The sequence below is a fragment of the Heterocephalus glaber genome, unplaced genomic scaffold, assembly GCF_053883595.1.
Source record: "Heterocephalus glaber isolate CG9 unplaced genomic scaffold, H.glaber_assembly_v1.0 deba00000331, whole genome shotgun sequence".
NCBI classification, from domain to species: domain Eukaryota; kingdom Metazoa; phylum Chordata; class Mammalia; order Rodentia; family Bathyergidae; genus Heterocephalus; species Heterocephalus glaber.
In genome coordinates, this window is record NW_028258142.1 from 49,566,582 (window position 1) to 49,589,470 (window position 22,889).

The 22,889-nt window shown below is 37.3% G+C and overlaps 1 protein-coding gene across 3 annotated transcripts in view; it reads left to right on the forward strand.

Moving 5' to 3' along the window:
* Positions 1-15,229, forward strand: part of Dsc2 (desmocollin 2) — a 32,604-nt gene extending 17,375 nt beyond the window's left edge. For 2 of the 3 annotated variants that reach the window (XM_004853128.4, XM_021265124.2), the window contains exons 8-16: positions 523-657; positions 896-1,081; positions 2,516-2,772; positions 2,896-3,038; positions 4,566-4,790; positions 7,328-7,558; positions 7,984-8,108; positions 9,541-9,798; positions 10,479-15,229. In XM_004853128.4, coding sequence (XP_004853185.1) covers positions 523-657; positions 896-1,081; positions 2,516-2,772; positions 2,896-3,038; positions 4,566-4,790; positions 7,328-7,558; positions 7,984-8,108; positions 9,541-9,798; positions 10,479-10,676 — 1,758 coding nt within the window. In that variant the 3' untranslated portion in view covers positions 10,677-15,229. Of the gene's footprint in view, positions 1-522; positions 658-895; positions 1,082-2,515; positions 2,773-2,895; positions 3,039-4,565; positions 4,791-7,327; positions 7,559-7,983; positions 8,109-9,540; positions 9,799-10,349; positions 10,396-10,478 lie in introns of all 3 variants that reach the window. The other variant, XM_004853129.4, reaches the window with a different exon arrangement.
* The last annotated feature ends 7,660 nt before the right edge of the window (positions 15,230-22,889 follow it).

Below are 22,889 nucleotides of genomic sequence, written 5' to 3' on the forward strand. Positions count from 1 at the left end.
AACAGATGGATAGGAAGTCCTAAAAGCCATTTATTCATAGAAATAAATAATTAGCCCTAAACCTGTATGTTCATATTAACTTAATGATTTTTTCATAAATGTAAAGCAAATTTTACATGAGGATGTTGTACCTTATTATTTTATTACAAGACCAGTATAAAAGTCACTGCTATAAACTTTTGAGTATAGGAATGCACTTTGGATAAAAAAATAAATATTTTAATTAATTACCTGGCAATTTTAAAGCTATTATGGCTGTAGCTCTTTCTGTTGGATAATAACAAAGCCAATCAGCTGTGTATTCTATGAATTAGTAGCACTTTAAATTTGAAAAACCAGGCTGTTTTCACACATCAATTGAAAATTGCTAGTGTGAGGAAATTCTTTTTCTAGGGCATCAACACATTGGAATCTAGTAATTTATAAATTATTAATGTAAACAAATTTATAAAGTCTAAATTGAGATTTCATCTGTAGTGTTGTTGCTTTCACCCAATAATTAAATTCTTTCTTTGTTTTCAGGTAATTGATAAATACCAGTTGAAAGTGAAAGTACAAGACATGGATGGTCAACATTTTGGTTTGCAGACAACTGCAACTTGTATCATAAATATTGGGGATGTGAATGACAACTTGCCAACATTTACCCACTCTTCTGTAAGTGTATGATAGTTATAAAAGAAAAATGTAGAACCCAGTGTTAATTGTTAAATATCCACATCTCTATCCATGCCTCAGGATTTCAAATGAAGTGACATAATAGTATAGTGTTAGAGTTTAAAACCATGTGATGTAGTATTTTGAAAATTGGAAGAAACAGGACTTATTTCCTACAGTGACCTATATTCATGAGTGCTAATTAGTACAACTCTTTGTTTCTTTTTATCATTTTTAGTATGTGACATCAGTGGAAGAAAATACAGCTGATGTGGAAATCTTACGTGTTACTGTTGAGGATAAAGATTTAGCTAATACTGCTAATTGGAGAGCTAATTACACCATTTTAAAGGGCAATGAAAACGGAAATTTTAAAATTGTAACAGATCCCAAAACCAATGAAGGAATTCTGTGTATAGTCAAGGTAAGAACAAATTAGTAAATTAGTTATTTGTAATTTATAATGTTGTAGAATAATATCCTAGGATTTAATGGAAGGAAGGATTTCTGGTAAGCATAAGGATAAATTGGATAAATAGGTAGATATAAATGCTATTGTCATCACTTATATAATGGAATGAATATATTTATTTTTAGTAATCTTTTAACCATTCATATGTCTTCAATTAACATGATATCATATCCACCTTATAACTGATATCTTAATAGTTCAGAAACAAGCATGGCTTTGATGTTAATGGACCTTGCCAAACTTTCTTGAATTGTTCTTTCTGTATCCGAATCAAAGAGTCTTCCCCCTATTTACCTAATTTCCCAAAAGAGTTACTGTAGGTCAGACCCTTAGAGCGGCTATTTGTAGATTTATTGTCTGTATGTAGTACACAGCATATCCTTAGCATCGAGGTTCAGAGTGGAAGTCCATTCAAGGACATAAACAGTTCGGAGATTCTTAGTACTATTTTACATCTGAGAGGTTGCCCCTCATTTAGGAGCCGGAGTGGTGCATAAAGCAATCTGAGCTTCTATGACCTTGAGCAAAGACATAGGTTTATTTCTGCTGTATCTTTAACTAGAACATGGTTGTATTGTGGTTCTGTGAATTTTCTCTTGTACCTGTTCTCAAGAAGCACTGATCAAAAAGGATGACTCCCTTTCCTCAAAAAAATGAAAATTAGCTCAGTTTATGGGTTAATTTCTTTGTTGCAAAACAACAAAGAAATGTCCTTTAAATCTTGCCTCTTTCTTCACCTGTCACCTTTCCGTAAGAGGAAAATTATCTTTGTGAAGTATAAGACCTAAAAAAATCTGATTCTTTCATTTTCATTACCATGAAAAATCAGGAAAAATAAAATAAAACTTGGTACTTCCAGTTTTTAAGAAAGCAACAGAGAGAGAAGAGATTTTAAAAAGGGAAGGGTAATGTCCAAAATTTTCTGTTTTTTTGTCTTTGTCCTCTTAACATTTTATAAAATTTTTCTATCTAAACCCGATAAAAATGTTTTTTATCTGAAGAGTTTAAGACAGCTGTCCTAAAATTAGTGATGTAGTGATTAATTATTGGTTATAACATGAACTCTCAATGGAGGATCTCATTTGTCACCCAAATACTGTAGCGCCATTAAATTCATTAAATTCTTCCTGAAATCATTATCAGTACCTATTATACTACTTGTGTGGTGAAATAGTTGAGTATAATAGTTTCCAGTTGACAAGTTGATTTTTGTTTTGTTTTAATCAGTTGAAGAATTCCCCTCATTCCACCATATGTTTGACATATGACTATTCTCAACATGGTACTGTACTTGCATATTTTCAAATTTAACAAGTTAATTATACTAGTTATCATTGCCTACTATTAAATGATTTGATCTAATTTTCAACATATTTGCTTTTGTAGCCACTAGATTATGAAGAAAGACAACAGATGACCCTGGAAATTGGTGTAACTAATGAAGCTCCATATACCAGAGAGGCTACTTCCAAATCAGCCATTAGCACAGCGACAGTCACAGTTACTGTCAAAAATCAGGACGAGGGCCCTGAGTGCCAACCTTCGGCACAAACTGTTCGGATTAAAGAAAGTGAGCCAGTGGGGACCCGGAGCAATGGCTACAAAGCGTATGACCCAGAAACAGGAAGTAACAGTGGCATAAGGTATGTGCCATTCCACTGTTGTTCACTGCAAATTTATTGTTTTAAAGACTTACAGCTGTTTTTGCTATCATTATTATAATTTAACTTCTAATAGTATTTATTTTAATTCATCATTGTGAACAGGTACAGAAAGTTAAGTGATCCGAAAGGGTGGGTCACCCTTGATGAAGATTCAGGATCAATCACAATTTTCCGAAATTTGGATAGAGAGGCAGAGTCCATCAACAATGGTGTATATAATATTACAGTCCTTGCATCAGATAAAGGTGAGTCATGTGTCATTAAGTCAGCTGCATATATCTTCACCTAGACACATCCTCAGCTTTTAAATCAACGATGTACTTTTTATTTAATTTTTTTAGTCGTTCTGGGGATCAAACCCGGGACCTTGTGCATGCTAAGTAAGTTCTCTACCACTGATCTATACCCTCAGCCCCCAAATATACATTTTTAAAACTGGTGCCTAACATTCACACTTTTTATTTCTCCCCAGAATGACATGTAGAGTAATTGAGAGGTTTGCTATCATTTACTTCCTCGTGTCTGCTTTCTAAGATTATCCTTGGTGTTAAATGTACTTATAAAATGATTTAGTCATTGAAACACTGGGAACTGAAACATATTAATTCCATATTAAATGTTAAATAATCATTAAAAATTGAGAAATTGTGTTAGTAAAAGTAACTTCAACTTATCTACTTGTTTTCCTTACAAAATTTAGTTTGTCAGGGAAGTTCATTGCAGGGAAAACATATTTATTTCAACATGGTGCACTTCTAGAAAACAGTTGCAATATTTGCAGAAAACTAACAATACCGGTGGGATTGGAATTCTGATTAAGGACATTATTTAAAAATAAATCACAGTCACAATTAATAGCATGTTATAAAATTAGGGAAACTTAACACTGTGAATCCATATATACACATAACATGTAAAATTATATTATATGTATCCTGTAAAGTTGAGGGGAATATGAATATGCTGATTTTATATAAAGCCCATAGCCCATAAGCATAATTTTAGCATAACATAGATTTGAAAATAAAAATGCTAACTATAGTAAACATAAATGATGGTGCTGTAGTTTGCGAAATTAGATTTAGAAGTGATTTTGGAATATGATTTAGATATTCTAATTCTCTCTGAATTAAATCTTGGGTATTCTCTGTAATTAATGGCCTGAAATGTTCTTCCCCTGGCATCCTATTGTCTTTTACAATTTCTATTAGAAGAATACTGCTGTTTTATTTGTGCTGGAATTTAAGCTATATACTTTCATTCTTATTTAATTAATTACCCTTCTTTACATCTTTGATGATCCTAAAAATGTATCTGTTTCAAACATATCTTGCATAGAGTAAATTAATCTTTCGACTGGCAAATTTTTGGCTTTCCTATACATTGATCATTTGGAAATTTCAGTAGACAGGCTTGTATCAAATGGGGAGTCTTTGGTTTGCTTGCTGCTTTGGGGGTTTTCCTCTCCTACTTTCCTATCTTACCTAACAATTTTGTAGTTGGCTCTACCTGCTCCTTCTCTGTGGCCCATGATTTGGACCCAGTTCATAACCTGGTGGCCTGGTGCTCCTGACCCATGATAAGTAACAATTATTTTTGTATATAATCCATTTGAAAGTAATATTTTTCTCTTAACTTTCCATAAGGATATAGCTTTTGGCTATGCTCATCACTATAACTTATGCATTACAGTTTTTATTAAATTTTTTTCCAATATATAGTTCCCTGGTGAAAACTTGCAACATGAACAACTTTGTTTTGCATTTTTCTAGATGGAAGAAGTTGTACTGGAACCCTGGGAATTGTAATGGAGGACGTGAATGATAACGGCCCATTCATACCTAAGACTACAGTGACCATCTGTAAACCCACCATGTTCTCCACGGAGATTGTCGCTGTTGATCCTGATGAACCCATAAATGGCCCACCATTTGCCTTTAGTTTGGAAAGTTCTGATTCAGAAGTACGGAGAATGTGGAGACTGAAAAAAATTAATGGTATATGTTTTTAAAGATTGCTTCTTTTTTTGGTTTTCAACATCGGGATGTCTAAAATATCTTTTTCTTGATGAAACAGAAGAATAATTTACTGTGTGGGAACCACTAATGAATAAGGCATGATTCTCAGTGTCAGGGTGGCGGGCCATGGATCTCCCCGGGGTCTGCCTGCATCCCATATCAGGGTTCCCCGAGGTGTTTTGTGAATTCACATTTCCATTCTGAACACCCAACTGTGTAGAATCTTTGCATGGTAATGGTGTCCTAGATCATAAGCAAAATGATCACTGGTTGGTTTCCTAGGAAGTAGACTCTGAGACTCTCAGAAGCCTCTCAAGAAGTATGTTCTTTAAGGAATCTGCCTGGGACCAGTAGCTGTAAAAGGAAGAGAAGCAGATTAGGGGAAAGGAGAAGCCAGGCTGCAACTCAGGCTAGATGGTATAGTTTGGGGATTCTGAGCTAATAGCCTTCTAGAATCTTCCCACGTCCACTCCCTGTTCTCTGTCATTGCTCACTCAGTGATGTGGGTTGCCCAGAAGGGCATGAACTTAGGCAGGAAGACACTCAGGGAAGGTGCTGACAGCCTCCCCAGCAGCTGGAACAGTAAGACCTTTGCTGCAGCACGATCTGGTGCCCACAATGGGGTGTTCGCCGTGTCATCACTTCTTTTTGCCACTGTGTTGACTTGTGGCCATTTTGTGTCTGTTTTGTTCTCCTTAGAATTTTCTCCCAACTTGATTCCCAGTCTGTATTTTTTTTTGGGGGGGGTACCAGAGATTGAAGGCAGGTGTGGTGCCACTGAGCTAAATCCCTGGCCCTCCAGTCTGTATTTTTAAGTTTGTTCAGGATCAGTGGTGGTAAGTATGGTGGAAGTGAAGGTGACTTCTCTCCATTTCTACCTTTACATCACTTCCTATGTTAGCTCTCACTTCTTCAGCACATTCCTTGAATGTGATGCAACCCCATGCTTTCAGTGAATGTGCCTTGCTTCTTGTTATAGGAAATTAGGAAAGAAAGGTTGTGAAAGAATGTGACAGAGAGTGCAATGGGAGAAAAAGAGCCAAGGACATGTAAGTTAAGGTATTGTGTATGGAGGCCTGTTTTGTGAACTGATAAGATTTTTGGCTTTTTTAAAAATAGTATTCTGACGTGTGTGTGTGTATGTGTGTGTGAGAGAGATGGGGCACGTTTCAACTGTTCTTAGATTTTGTCCCTTGTACTTATTTGATGCTATGTTGTCATTTTGTTTTAAATAGGGTTGATAGGAGGTGGTAATTTTTTTTAAAGTTCTGGTTTAGCAAAATAAAACTTTGGCAGCAGTATGCTTGTCAAATCTTTGTTATTTCTTTGTTTTTGTGGTGCTGAGAATCTAACCCACTTCTTCTTGTATAGTAGGCACATGATTTACCATTGAACTATACCTACAGCCCCCAAATTTTATTATTTTAAAGAGTTACTGGTCGGCGAATTTATCCAAGAGCCTGGGAAACACTAAGTTAAAAAAAATACCTGAGACTTTGAAGTCAGATAGGCTTAATGTCAAACACGGGCTCCAGCATGTATTATGTAAATCTGATCATGATATGTATTCTTTTTGAGGATTAATTTACTCATGTGTTTTTGGGATTACTTCAGAAGTAAATGAAATAATGAATGAAACACAATGAATCATAAATTCTGGTTTGGTTAGTCTCATTATTATTATTCTTATGCAATAGACTATAAACATAGTTCCTCTTAAAATATTCGTTCAATGATATCTTCACCTAAACATTCAAATTTTTATTTAGAGCTTCAAATACTGACACCAAAAATTAAAATTTCACCTTGACAGTTAAGTGAAAGAAGGATTGCTCTTGGGTAGACATGTGGTGTCCACATTAAAGGTTTAGTATGTCTTTGGCTCTGAACTCAAGATGATACAGAATGGGCTTTTGGTCTGGATATTCTTCCTCCTTAATGTTAAAAACAAAATGGGCAGTTGGTCTCATGTCCTTTAGGACCAGAGGATGTGGTTCCAGCAGCAAGACCTACTAATATGTTCAAAGTCAGGTGTGTTTTGAGTGGTCAAAGTCAGGCTCTTATAGGAAATCAGAGATATTTATATGTATTCAGCATAACATGTGAAAACAAAGTAAAGAAAGAAACGCAGAATTTCATACTGTTTCTCTGTGATGAATCATATACAAAAGGACATACACCCTGACTGGTTTAATTGAATATTTTAAAGATATGATAAGAACAAACCTCTTAGCAAGCCTACTAGTTATAATAGGAAGGGGACTGGTTGATAAATGGATAAAATATATTATTATAAGAGCCCAGAGACCTTTTCTTAAGAGGCAGCATAGACAAACTTTTATGTGCAGTGTGTGTGGTACAGCTGGAGATTAGAACTACTTAGTCCACTCACATTTGCAGTGTGGCAGCCGTTGTGCCAGCCCACTAGAATGTCCATTTGTAGGGAAATATGGTTAACTCTCTGGTAACTAGTTATTTATGCTCACTGTGACACTGGTCTGGTTTTATTTTCCCAGACACAGCAACATGGCTTTCTTATCAGAATGACCCTCCGTTTGGATCATATGTTGTGCCCATCCGAGTTACAGACAGACTCGGCCTGTCTACCATCAACTCATTGACTGTTAGGCTGTGTGATTGTGTTACCGAGGCAGAGTGTGATATTCGCTCAATTGAGAGAGCTGGCGAAGTAAGACTTGGAACATGGGCCATCCTCGCAATATTGTTGGGCATAGCGCTGCTATTTTGTAAGTTTTTTCTCAAATTCAAATACAATACTAGCCTTTAAAGTAACTTTCAACCAACATTCTTAGAATCAACACTATTTCCTGTTGCTGATCATTTGTATGTAGCTGTATTTCTGTTTAACACACAAATATATTTAAAATATTTTGACTGCATTTATGCTTGGTTCTTATTGGCATGGACATAAAATTCAGTGTAGAACAATAGTATGTGTGGTGTATTTATAGCATATCTGTTCAGGCCAGATTTTTCTACTGAATACCACTTTGACACAAGTAATCATACTTCGTGTTCCAGAAAGCTGTTTTCTTTTAGCACACAGTCTTTTATTTATGATTTAACTGTGTATTAACTATTGTGAATTCATAACTTCACATCATTTTATGACAGAGTTAAGTAAAGTCCTGGACTTTCTTTCTCCTTGCAGGTATCCTGTTTACATTGGTGTGTGCGGCTTCTAGGGCAACCAGAGAGGTAAAAACACTTCCTGATGATTTAGCCCAACAGAACCTGATTGTATCTAACACTGAAGCTCCCGGAGATGACAAAGTGGTAAGATGCCCGTGTTTTTCAAATGAATACAAATTAGGTGTGGTGGCATGGGCCTATACTCTTGGCATCCTTTGAAGTTAAGGCAGCTTAGGCAAGTTAGAGAGCTCCTGGCTCAAAATAAGAAATAAGAATGAACTGGGCATTAAACACAGTATTAAGGTCTTGGGTTCATTCCCAGTGCCCCCCCCCACATACACACACACAGACACACACACACACACACACACACTACAGAGGGTGAATTGCCAATGTATACATACTCCTTCCAAGATTAGCTTTGCTGAGCAAGTTTTTTTTTAATATTAGATAATTTACCATAAAATATCACCAATCCCGTGACACTGGGAAAATAATTTTGATTGCCTTGGTGATATACGGTATTTCACTTTGCTCATCTAGTGTTCCTTCATGACGAAAATCTTTTAGCCTGTCTTTATTACTTTCTACTTCAGATGTCTTTAACATTTAACCTGGTTTTGTTTTTGATTTTTACATCTACTTAAAACTGTTGCTTATGCTGTAAAAATGTTGCATTTAATTAGTCAGAGGTCCCCAGCGTAATTGGTTTAAATTTTTTCAGCAACAGCAATAAAATCACTGTAAGCTTTGATCGTCATGGGAAGAAGTTTAATGGATTCTTTCTGGCCATACTGTGGGTTAGAAAAGAGCCTGCAGCAGAATATCTGAAACACCAATTCTAGGAACTGACTGTGTTGCTGTGACTTTTTCTAGCCCAGTATGTGGAAGCAAATTTCCTATGAAAAGCATAATTGACAATCAGAGCGAGAAAGATGAGGAGACAAAAGCATGGTGGATCTAGGAAAGGATTGGAGAAAAAAAACCCCTCTAAATTACATTAAAATGTCCCCAAATAGAATCCTAGTGGCCAAAACTTTTGATGTTCTTTACATTTTCCCTGCCTGATTCATGATTTAAGTGCATGTAGATTGCAAGAATTTATGATGACAGCTAAGATTTTTATAGCAACATTACTCTTTTTATTTTAGTTGAAATAAAAACTGAATTGAACACTGAATAAAATGTCTGGTCAGTATTTCAGATTCTACTGTAGTCAGGTAAAGGGGAATGGATTTAAACTAAGACAGCGAATACATGGGAGACAGAAGTACTGATTTCAAGTAGTGAGGTCCAGGAAGGACATAACAACTGAAGTTGGACTATACTCAAAATACATCGAGCTTTTTGATTTGTCTCCAGGTGCCAACCACTGACATCTGAAATTTCTTTCTTATGTTGGATGCTACATTTAATATTGGGATTGTAATAGTCAAGTACTCACAATCATCTGCCTTCGGAGAGTTTATCTTCTAGTACACAAAATAAGTCAAGGCATGATCTTCTATTTCCTTTTGATGTTGTTGTTGCTGTTGTTCCCTTCTATATTTGTCAGTGTAAATGGTTTTCATTTCAGTATTCCACAAATGCCTTCACGACCCATACCGTGGGCACTTCTGGTCAGGGCGTCTGTGGCACCTTGGGATCTGGGGTCAGAAACGGTGGGCAAGAGACCATAGAACTGGTGAAAGGAGGACAGCAGACCTTGGACTCCTGGCGGGGTGCTGGGTACCACCACACCCTGGACCCCTGCAGGGGAGGACACGTGGAGATGGACAACTGTCGCTACACCTACTCCGAGTGGCACAATTTCACCCAGCCCCGACTCGGTGAAGTGAGTTTCCCTAAGTATTCCACAAATCTAGTGTGATGTCTTTTAAACTTTACATAAATAATTAAAATTTCATGTTTATTTAGAGTTTTGTTTTCAATTATGAACCTATTCATTGGAAAACGATTATTTTTTCTTAATTTTGATTCAGTTATGTTCAATTTTAAGTGGTTATTTACTTTCCCTAATATCTTCTTTGTTTTTGATACTCTTCTGGAAATAATAATGTTTAAATTACCCGTGCATGACTCTGTGCTAGTATTTCTCATGTGTCAACTCTGATCATAGAGACCAGAAGTGAGAGACATGTGACAAAAGCAGACAGTGTTGCTATGCCAGTCTGGGAAGATCTGAGCTCATGGCAATTTGGGTTCAGTTTTGATAGACATATTTTTAGTTTTAGCCATCATTTTGAAAGGGGAAAGCAGTAATTACTTAAAACGAACACTTGTATACTTGCTACCACATGGGTGAATTTTAGAGACGTGCTGTATACTGAATATATAGTGTGATTTTTATGATACAGACCAATCATGTGCATTTTTTATATATAGGAATCCATTAGAGGACACACTCTGATTAAAAATTAAACAATGAAAGGTAAATCAAAGCAATTATTTTTATGATGGTAAGTTTTGGTGTTAAAATAATAATAATAAAATGTTGTGTTTTCCCCTTGGCAGAAGGTGCATCTGTGTGATCAGGATGACAACCACAAGCACGCTGAAGACTACGTCCTTTTGTATAACTATGAGGGCAAAGGATCAGTGGCTGGTTCCGTGGGGTGTTGTAGTGATCGACAGGAAGAAGATGGGCTTGAGTTTTTGGATCATTTGGAGCCCAAATTTAGGACCCTAGCTGAAGCATGCATGAAGAGATGAACATGTTCTAATAAGTAAACAAAAGCCAGGGGCTTTATCAGCTTTTTTTTTTCCTCCTTTTAATTACAAACAAATATTTTTTTAAAAATAGAAGATATTGTATTTTGAGCTTTCCCCCTTTATTTTGTGGAATCTCCTTGGCCAAAGACACATTTCCAGGGGGACTGAATTTTTTGAATTTTATATACGTTTTAATTGCTTGTTTACCCAAGTAGATCCACAGATGAAAAATTTAAGGAAATTTGTGTTATTGTTTACATTTGGACATAATGACAGCAGCCAACTTACAGTGCAATAAAATTTAATTAATTCAAGTCTATTTATAGACTACTTGAAGTACAACCTAATCAAAGATTGTAGAGAATATTATCTCCAGTTAACTAGTTAATTATTCATATGGTGCTTGGAAACTGGTTTTCCTAAACATTCTAAAGTGTATATATTGCATGTTTGCTGTTTTATTCTTGTAACATGACCTTTTCATAAAGCAAAGGGAGATTTCTAACCAGGCATTGACTGTTATTACAATTTCATTTTGGTGGAATTTACTTTTAGGTTCTATTCTATGTAGAATCCAGCACTGAATGTACATTTTTCTCTGTTACCTACTTTGTTAGCAAAATTTAAATTTCAAAAATGCTTTCAGGATGCATTTTCACTCTTGCAAATTGTTGGTCTTTCCAATGACAAATGGTCTGTCTGTCTCTTTCACTCTCTCGCTCTTTCTCTGTCTGTCTCTCACGTAGACACACACACACACACGCACACACACAATTTCTTTCTCTCCTATGTGTCTTTAAAATCTATTTGGGTTGGTGAATCCAAATACTTAAAAAAATTGTCTCTCATTTCTTCTCTTAAAAAGTGAATTATTCCTTGTTTAATGTAAGCCTGTGTATTCTTGGTATTTCTTCCTAAAATCAATGTAATGTTAACTTGATTGTTTTGAATATCTTGGTGGTTGCTTCATTACCTTCTCAATCTTTAATTTTTCCATTACAACTGTAGAACTGTGTCATGATTTTATTAGGGGCAACATTCTATGTTAACAAAAGGAATGATGTAATTAGACTTAGGCGGTGATATTTAGTGTATAACAACAGATTTTTAGTTCATATCTTTAGTTTATAAATGCAAAATAGTGATGGTTTTTTGAAATAAGCCTTGAAATACAGGGATCTTAAATGCTATCTAGGATAACATTTTTATAACTTTTAAGATGAAATTATGAGTGACATCTATATGTGTGTAAAGTTACTGTTTAATATTTTGTGATTACAGTTTTTAGCAACAGTATGGGCCAAATGTTTAAATCTTAAAACAAGAAGACAAAATTAAACTTATTAGCCAACCAAATCCAGGCCAGGTTTCAAACCTATTTCAGTCAATGAATTCTCTATGTCTGCTAACTATATGGATAGTCTAAATGAATTTTTAATATTTATGATTGTTAATGATGTATCTTCACAAATTCACAAGGTTGGCTTATAACAGTTACTATTCAGAAGTACCATTAGGTAATTAGTGATAACCAGCTATCTTTTCAATAGTTTCATTCCTTCTCAGTCAAAAATAAAGTCTCCCTGAATTATTTTAAATAAATTGTGTACAAAATTCTTGTGTATTGCTAGTTATGTTACAGTAAATTAAGCAGTTTTAAAAAATTAGTGTACATTTTAAAATCTTGGAACTGATATGAGTTTAAGGGATTGTGCTTTTCTGATATAGAGAAATGGGCCTCTTTTCCAGACTCCTCTTACACATTTTTTAACATTTAAAGTCTGACTGGGAAAGATCTTTGGTTCACTGTTATCTCATTTGTATATATTAGTGTTCTAAAGATTGATGTTGTGGATATTGATTAATTTGCATAATTCCTCTGTGTATGTTTATCATCTTAAAATAGGGAATACTACTAGAACTCCTTTTCTAGGGTGGCTGTAAGACATTTTAGTAAAAAAATGGTGTTTGAACCTGAAAATTATACACAGTGGTCCACCTAACGGATACTTCTAATAATAGTAAGTAAGTTTAAATAAGTCACACATACAACCCATTTTAAGTAAACAAAAAATCAACTAAGAAAATATGATAGCAGATTTTTTAAGCTTTGTATTTGTTAATCAAAATATATCTCTTCATAACAATCATTTTATGACTGGCTCTTCTATTATCTAGTTCAGGTTGTATACTGCAAAGATGGCTGAAACTTCATATAGGATTTTTACTTTGTAATCCTCTGAACTGCTAAATTCAAGTTGCATGCAAAGCAGGGAATCTACTTAAAATGGACACTAATTCTGAAAGTGTATGAAAATTATAGAGTTTGATTCCTCCCTGTGGATCCTTCCTCAGCTGCTCCCTCCACTGTCTTGCTAGACATTAACAGTCTTTTGACAGTTTCTACCTGTCATGGCTGTTGACAGCTTCATGGCTGGTAATAGTTTCCAGGCCTCTCATTCTTGGTATTCAGGAAGTTGCATTTTACTTATCTATAGCTCAGGAATCAGCTTGATGAATCTTAAGACTTAACTGAAAAGGTAGGCAAGATTTCTAATCAGCCATAGTTTGCCTCAAGGAAGCAAAATCATAACGATTTCCTCCAGGGACATGGAAGGTGCTTTTTTTCCCAAAGGCAACAGAAATCTGTTGTTATTTCATTACAGTTTTACTTGGGATCTCCTTATAATAATAATTTTCTGAATTTTATCTTTATCTTAAGACTTTTTTTTAAATCTTGGATCTTGATTCTCTCATGCAAAATCTTACTTTGACTACAGGCTTCCCCTTTAGTCGCTATCTCCATCACTTTGTCTAGGCTCCAGATTGAAGTTCTGATACCCGATTTTGCTGATTTTGCTCCGGTCAACCCCTTTAGAAATATCCTGAGAATAAAATGGGTTTTTCTTCTGTGTGCTTAAAACCGCTTTCAATAAATGAGACCCAAAGAGGTTGCATGATATCTATGGAAATCTATAGTTCTTATTCACTTCTTCTGGAAGGTCCCTGTTAACCCTTAGCATGTTAAACTCAGCATATGAGAAGCTAAGCATGGTATGCAGCCATTAAATCAGGTCCTCCTGGGTTTCCTGTCTCAGTGACATCCTTCTAATTAACTAGAAAACTGGGAATCCTTGATTCCTCTCTTCTTCGCATAGCCCATCCTATTTGTTGCCTATACTGCCGAACTCTGAGAATTTTAAACATAGCTTCATTCATGAAATAATGTATTCATGCAATAGTCCTTTAATGCCTTCCCAGTACAGTCATGCATGGTCTTAATGTACACCATAAAGACTGCTTGCTTAAGAAAGTACAAGATGAATCACCTTCTCTCCCTGCCCACATACTGTAATGCAGGTCAAGACATGGTAGATAGAATAAAGAGTGGGCTAACGCCTGTAAAACACACCATATAGAGCGCCTGGCACCTAGGAAGTACTCAGCACATGTAAAGAAAAATTCCAGATGAGGTAAACAAATTGTGTGTGACTTTGTGTTCTTGCTCCTCCTAAGCCAAGTGCTCCTGAGGGTTGCAACCTGCCTCTCCTAATCCTCACTCCTCTCTTCACTAACTGCTTGTCCCACCACATCCCACTCAAACCCTCAGCCTCCCTCAGCTCCACTAGCATTTGTGTCTCCAATTTCTTTCCTCTTTTTCCTTTCCACTAGCAGCAAAGAACAGATATCACAGCATTCTTCTGCACTCTGGATTTTGTGATTTTGGAGGCTAAATCTGAAACCACAAATCACATTCAAATAGTGATTTCCCTGCATTTCACACACACACACTCCCCCTGTGATACAGCTGTTCGCATGCACGCTTGTGCAATTACTCATAGTAGGAGGTGCCAAGCTGACCTGGGCGCCAATACTTAGTGCCTCCACACACACTCTCTCTATGTCCTGGGTCACTCGTCCATTTCTTCATTTGTAGAAAAGGGATTTTTGAAGATCTGGTTCAATGCTATCTCTTCTAATTGGAAGACTTCTGTGTTTTATCTTGTTACTTTTCTTGTTGCTGAGACAAAATACCAAACACCCACCAGTTAAGGGAGGAAGGGTTTATTTGGCTCACAGTTCGTAGAGGTTTCAGTCCACAGTTGGCTGGCTCCAAGAAGAGTGGCAGGCAAAGACAGCAAAAGCAACAAGGTAACCTTAACAGTGTCTTTCTGCCCCTTTTAAGCAGACTATGAGGATTAGGGCAGTGCCAAACCAATCAGTGGACTGGTTTAGAAAGCATATGCCCTTAATCTCAGCATCACACACTCTAGATTCAGGCACCTCTGAAGAAATCACTTATGACTGCATGAGGCTTTGGGGGATCATCTAGATACAAGCCATAAATGTGTCTCAAACATATTAATGTTTTTGGTTTTCACTTACAGGTTTCTGTGTATGTACATATGGGAGTGTATTTCTTTTCTTATGTATGAGAATTGAAAACTGTTCACATTTGCATCTCCTTACAACTTTGGTTGCCAATACACTTGGCTGAAATCAAATTTTATTGGCCAAGTCATAAAGAAAAAATATTAAAGATTACAAATTAGTTTTTTGACTCCTACATTGCTTTCTTTTGGCACATAATTTCTATGATGTATATAACATTCTGTGCTATTTTTTTTTTTTAATGTAGAGACATTGAATGACTAGAACATCAAACATTTTCATTTACAACTTCGAGCAAGAAAGGGCAGCATTGGTGCTTTGGAGTCGAGTCCTGCTTCTCCTGGGGTGGTGTGGGTGGCAGACAGCAGAGTGTTGTGGTTTCAGGTCAGTTCAGCTCCTCCTACAAATAATTGCACAAGACTCTTTGGAGCCAGCTGCACCGTGGTGAGATGTAATCCCCAAGGCTGCCTGTCTGCCTTCTTCACTGTAGGCTAGCACACAGAGTAGTGGAAGCTCAAAAAATGTTTGCTGAATGAATGAATGAATGAATGAATGCATGCACGAATTGGCATGTGTATTAAGTAACTGACCATGACTGGACTGCAGTTTTGCCTAAAGATTCTTTTTTTATCCAATGTGAAACTCAATGACCGATACAAAAATCACCAATGTGACTGTTGCCGTGTTCTAACACCAATGAAAAGAAATTCTAACTAGTGAACCACCTCCCAAAGAAAAGCAACTAAGAACTATTATGTTTTAGGAATTCAAGGAATGATTCATATTAGTTCACTAAAGCCGCGTTATTTATAAACTTTTAAGTTGGGCCTCCGTTTGCGAGGCATCAAAAAACCAGAAGGAAAGGCAAGGAGCCGGAATCTATGAGCTTTTTTTCAAGTCTGCAATAAGATAGCACAGGAGCAGGACTGTAGGTGAAGGCTGGAGAAAGGAAAAAGAGCTGGGTGGTGGCGAGCCTCTGACACAGTGAGCTGACATGACACTGCTGTTGGGAAGAGAACTCCTAAGCTGTAGGGCCTGGGGCGTATCTCTGACTGCTGTGTGTGTGTGTGTGTGTGTGTGTGTGTGTGTGTGTGTGTGTGTGTGTGTGTAGGGGTCAGACCTACTCGGCTAATGGTGAGGAGGCTTAGTGAGCAGCCAAACAGCTATGTGTCTGGCTCTCGCTCTTTGGCAGGGCATCATTTGTAAGTATTCCTCTGTTATTTCCTCCCTAACAGTTCTGAATTTCTAGGTTTGAGGACTGGAATCCTAAAAATAGGATCTGATCTTCCTTCCCAGGAAGATCCCTCCCTCCCCATCTCTGGGAACCTTACCCCAGCTAAGAAGCAATTTAAACCACATTGTGTGTGTGTGTATTTCCGATTGAACCCAGGAGCACTCTACCACTGAGATACATTCCATCTCTTTTTATTCTTAATTTTGAAACAGTCTCACTAAATTGCCCAGGCTGGCCTTGAAGTTAGAATTGTCCTGCCTTAGTTTCCCCAGAAGCTGGGATTACAAGCATGTACCATTGTGACTGGCTTAAATCATTTTTGCTTAAATTTTATTTTAAGCTAAAATAAAAAATAAGTCACTCAGCTTCATTTTAAATTAAGAAATGCAACATGGCATCTTAATGTAAAACAAAACAACATTAGGATAAAAAACTGGAAATAAAAAAGGAGACTATTTAGTGATACTGGGGATTGAACCCAAGGCCTTTGTACTGCACTACATCTCCAGCCCAGTTTTATATTTTGTTATGAGACAGGGTCTTGCTAAGCCACTACATTGCTCGGACTGGGCTAGAACTTGAGATTCTTTTGCCTCAGCCTTCCCGAGTACTCAGATTAAAGCATGTGTCACCATGCCTGGCTTGATCTTAATATATATATATTTTAAAAACTTAGTCTTATTTTAGTATATGTGCTGCCAAAGCAAGCACAAATTTAGACTTATTTTAGAGAGGAATATTACTATGTTATAGCTTTGGGGCATATTGTTTATCTCAGAGATGTTTCATATAAATCCTAGATCCACGAGAGACTAGAGATGAGATTCTCTGTCACGTGCCTCTGTAAAGAATGGTGTCGGCACCGGGGAGACAGCGAGAGCTGCTGTTTTGATCTTTATTCTCCTATGACTGCATCCTTGTGCTACTCTGGAAAACCTGGGTACAGCAAAGAGAATGGACATATGGACTTCCAGCTACTTGTCTCTGCTTCTTTTAGCTCTTTGTTAGAATTAAGGTGGGAGAACAAAACAGAATGTTCCTTTCTTTTGTAGTTATAAGGGTATCATTCACACAGACTATGCAGGTTTACATGCTCTAATGTTCAAGAACCATCGACTAGGACTTAATAAATGGGTTTATGTGATTATCTGAAGGTTCATGCAACAGGTATTTTATGAAAAAGTTTTAAGAAGACTCTTCACAAAGGAAAATACTAGAAATGTAAGAATTAAAAGACACTGATTAGTAAAATCTCACCATCTCTGTAAATTAAGCACTCCAGAAAGTAAACATTTTTCTATCGCTCCCATTCACCACACAGGTGTAAACCAGAGAGACAATCTTAGCGTAGGAGCACAGGACAAAGCTACAGAATAAATAGTCAATAAAAGGAAAGAATTTCTCCACAGTACTACTGTTAGCCAGCAAGATACTTGCAAATTAAGCCACACATACTCCAAAAACAAAGTGGGATTGTCAGATTCAGGACTAGTAAGAGTAGAAAGGTCAGTACCGGTGGGAACAGTGAATGTCCAGGAGTTGGCAGTGTTTGGCCACACTGCACTGCTGGGTGGAGATGATGTCAGATAGACCAGGGTGGCCAGACCCACAGATGGCTGCATGAAACAGGGCAGGGGGCAAAGGCACAGGCAAGAGTTTCAGCTTAGAAGGCATTCCCATAAGAAGGGGCCAATTGGGAAGTTTCAGGAACAAAGGAACCTCAGGCAAACCCTTAGGGATCGAGAAGCTAAGCAAGCTAGCAGTGAGAGGGCTGAGGGTGTCAAGAGACAACGTGGATGCAAAATCATCAGTCAAATCAGGTAAAAAAATGAATCTAAAGGAGTAAGAGAATAGTGCAAATATTCTCCATGTAAACAAGGATGTTTATTCATATATAAAAACAAAATAGCAATCATTTCTAATTATGCTAACACATCTTTTATCTCAGAGTTTTTACATAAACATCAATTATTTTAAATTATTTCTTGCATAATACATATAAAAATCATATATGAGTAAATATCATTATAAAAACTTCTATATAATAGAAATACTCCTAGAACTCTATATGGCTTATTGATTCCTCACAGTGTTTCAAACAATAAATTGCATAATGAAAGAATCTGGATAATTTTTTAGAGACTAGAACAGTATTTATCTTGCAGATACAGCCTCATTTTCCTTTCTCTCTTCCTTTCTTTCTTCTCTTTCTCTGTCTTTTTCTTTCTCCTTCTCTCTCTCTCTCTCTCTCTCTCTCTCTCTCTCGTTGGACAAGGGCTTGCTATGTAATTCAGGCTGCCCTCAAACTCTCAGTTTGAGAGATTTGAGATCATTTCTCAGTGATCTTCCTGCCTCAGCCTCTAGAGTACTGTGATTACAGGCATTCACCACCAAGCCCAGTCCATTTTCTATTATAATCTGGCATATTTTTTCTTCCAAGAATAACATTAATACTTTTAACCCCTGCCAAGACATTTTCAGTTTAAGTAGAAAAGAAGAAAACAACATTATCAGTTTCAACCACTTTGGTTTTAATTAACAGATTATCTCTAAAATATTTTTCTAAGAAGAAGAATTAGGAATCTAATTCTAAGGTTTCTTAGCCTTCTCAGAACTTTATTCTATATCTTCAGGTAATCACATAACCTGTTTTTCAGCCATATATTTCTTCCATAACATAAGGAGTTAAAGCAAACTAAATATACAATCATTTTCCAGTTACTATTTTCTGAGTCTATGTTAAAGAGGAATGAAATGGAAAATAAATATTAGTAAAATACAGATTTGCAAATTTTCTGCAAGTCGAAGGTGTGGTATTTCTAGTGTCTGTGACATGTAGGGTTATAGGCCAAGACTGGGGCTGGGTTGTTGGGTTGAACTGGTGTTAGCTCCACTTACGGTGGAAGCTGGTGAATGGCTCTGACAACACCTCCCTAAGGGGCAGATGCACAGGGGTCTATCTTGAATCTGGCTCCTCTTACTTTTCTACTCTGTCATTTGTCCAAATATTCACTTGAACTCAGTTAAACTCAATTACTTAGGAAGTTCTCTTTTGATTTTGTAGCCTGAGTTTCTTTGGCCAAATGGCCAGTGGCATCTGTTGTATTTCTTTTGACCCTTACAGTCTGGAGAAAATGTCTTGCTTGAATCTTAGCATTATTTATGGGAAATTTAAAATTCCTTTATTTTGTAATATGTTAGTAACTTAATCATTCTTTCCTTTAAAGAGAGTAAGAGGAAGGAAGTTGTGTTGTCTTATAAAGTTGATTCTATTCATAAAGGAGGGTCTAAATGGCTCAACAGTACAGTAGGGAAGGCTGGCCTGATATTAAAAATTATATTACTTAACAAATAGCAGAGATTACATGTTTATCCTGAGTTTAAAGACATTCAATATTGGAACATCACATTCTAAGAGTGTTCTTGTCTTAGTTACTTTATCACTGAGACATGATACCCAACACCCATAAATTAATGGAGGAAGGGTTTATTTTGGCTCACAGTTTGTACAGGTTCTAAACTATAGCTGGCTGGCTCAAAGGCGGGATGGCATGCAAAAGGACAAACCGCTCATAGCATGGCAACAGGAAGGGGGGAGGGGCAGAGGGCGGGGGAGCGGAGTGGATTAACTACTGGTCAACTTGTAACACCCAGCTGAACTGAATCAGCGTGGTCTGGGCGTGGAGGATGCACCTGAGGATTGTTTTAATAGCCATAAAAAGAGAACCAGAAGGGAAGATCTTGGCCCGTTTATTTTCTAGGAGAAGCTTGCTGCTAATGGTTTTCCTGGTAAGAAGTAAGCTGTTGTCACTGGAGGAGGATCTCAAGTCTTGCTATCACTGGGAATGGCTGCTGTTCTCATCAGGGGAGCTCTGATCTTCACTGTGAGCATCACTTCCTGGCTCCAATGTGGATCCCGCAGCTTGATGGCACAAATCCTTCATCTCACTGGTATAGGTTTTCTGGCTTCCATCACGGACCTTTGGGTCTTCTAGGTACAGATCCTCAATATGGATAAGCATGAGACATTGCTGTGGGTTCTGGGCCACTGGCTGGACTCGTGGAGGACATTGGCTTGGACTCTATGCCTTTAGCTGGACTTGTGTGGGACATTGCTGTGGGATCCAGGCCCTCAGCTGGATTCTTTGGGCCTCTAGAGTGCAGTTAATCTCTCTTGCATTCCTTTGCATTTGACTTTTTGGGTAATTATCATAAAATAATCTTATAAACTGTATGTCCTGTATTGAATGTATTTTCTTGCCAAAACCCTGACTACAACAGGGAGAGGGAGGGGGGGGAGAGAGAGAGAGAGAGAGAGAGAGAGAGAGAGAGAGAGAGAGAGAGAGAGAGAGAGAGAGAGAGAGATCAAGGGAGGGAGTTACATTCTTCTCTGCTACACCCCTAGCGACCCACCTCCTCCAACCAGGCTTCACCTCCCAAATCATATTTAAGTATAATTTATCAGTGGACTAACCCACTGATGAGTTTTACACTCCAACGATCCAGTCACCTTCCAAAAGCCCTGCCTATGAGTGAGTGAGGCTTTGGGGTGTGGAGGCATCGAGATAGAAACCATAACAGTCCCCAAATTTTTGAAAATGCAGATTTGGAAATTGGATTCATTATATTCATCTAGTCCTCTTAACATGCTAATACAATGCTAAGATACAGTTTAGCATTATAGATGAACACTCATATTTTCTTTTATCAAAAATAGAGCTATACAACTCTAAAACTAATATTGTACTACTGTACCTGAATACCCAAGAATAATAAATAAACCTCAAGACTCAGTGATAACAATTAATTCATCTTAGTTGCCTTACTGATATCTAATATGTTCATCTGCTTTTCATTTAACTCTTATGCCTTTTTCAAAAGTAGGTTGGACACGAAGAGTTAACCAATGTTAAATGTTTATCTTTTCTATTCTGTTGACATCAATAAACAAAAATAGAAGAAATAATTAAAATTTAATGTGGCTGTAAAACTTCTGTACTTTTGGTAAAACAAATCAAAATTCCAATTGCTACTATCTAAAGTAAGAAATGTATGAAAAGGAGGTCACCGGGAGAGAGGAACCTACGGACACACAGCTTTAGCCCTGTGTAACATTTGCAGGAAGTGCTGACATTTCTGGAGGGACACACCTACTCGCACTGCTTTATAGTGGCTGAAGTGGCCAGTTCCTAGGAGACTTGGGGATGGGGAATAGCTCAGTGCTAGAGGGTGTGCTGACCATGGGTGAGACCTGGGGTTCGATCTCCAGCACTCCTAAATAAACAAATAAACAAGCATAAATGTAATATTTTAGTGAAAATAAGAGTTATCATGTTTGTGGCATTTCTCATGAGCCATACCCTGTTGTAAAAACTTCACATACATAAATTATCCCCCAGATAAGAAATTATTATTCCCACTTTATGATGAGAAAATTAAGGCATGGCAGTGTTAAATAATTAGCTCAAGGTGGGCAGTCTTGCAATGAGGCTGGGATTCGTAACCACTATGCAATTTTCTTCTTTGATGTGAATGAAACTTGTCAAACATAAATTAACTTTTAGCCATTTTTCAATTTTTTCCAGCTTCCTTTATAGAAAAATCTATATAACAGAGACCCAAAATATGCTGTATGGATACATTTTGTGCCCCAGGCCACAACCCTCTTCAGCCAGTTTCAGTGTAGCTAAGCTTTACGTTTGCTACCAGTGCCTACCTGGAGCATATGCTACTATTCCTCTCACTCTGTATGTGAGTGCGATCAAGAAGGTCAAAGGAATTATTGTCCACAGGGCCCACCTCATGCTCAAGACAATAAGCATCAGTGGATACATGTCCCTGTTCCTGTTTGTCAACTGGACCTCTTTCCTGCCTTTTCATATACATGCTTTTATGTGATTTTCCTCCTCAGAAATTTGACTGTGATTTGTTTCTAATCCACAGAACATGGCCAAGTTGATAGGATGTCACTATCATTATTATGTTTAGAAGACTGGAGAAAGAAGTTCTTGCTAGCTTCACATAACATCCACATTAATAAAATTCATGTGACCAGGTACTGAAGTAGCCTCTAGAAGTTGCAGGTGGCCTCCAGCCAATAGTCAGCAAAGGGTGAACCCTCAGGTACACAGCTATTCAGAAACCTGCCAAAAATGTGAATGAGCTTAGCAGTGGATCCCTTCCTGGTTCAGCCTCGAAATGAATCTGAACCAGTCAACAATTCGATGGCGACCTGATGACACTCTAATGTAGAAGACCCACCTAAGCCAGGCACTGACTTCAACACACAAAACTGTGGCTAGCAATATGTGCTGTTTTCAATCTATACATTTTTGGTAGGTGAGAGTTATAGAGTAACATTTTTTCTTTTCCAGAACACAACTCTGAGGTTCATTCTGTATCATTTTGCCCACTGCATGAATCATATACCCCACTGACCTTTATATTTTCCTATTCTCTGCCTCTGCCTCTAGGTTTTCTCCCAAGACATCAGCTTCTCTAACATCTGTGTAGAGGAGAACCAGCTCTGGGTTCAGGAGAACGGTGACAGATACAGGGAGCAATGAACAGAGAAAGAGCTGCCTCTG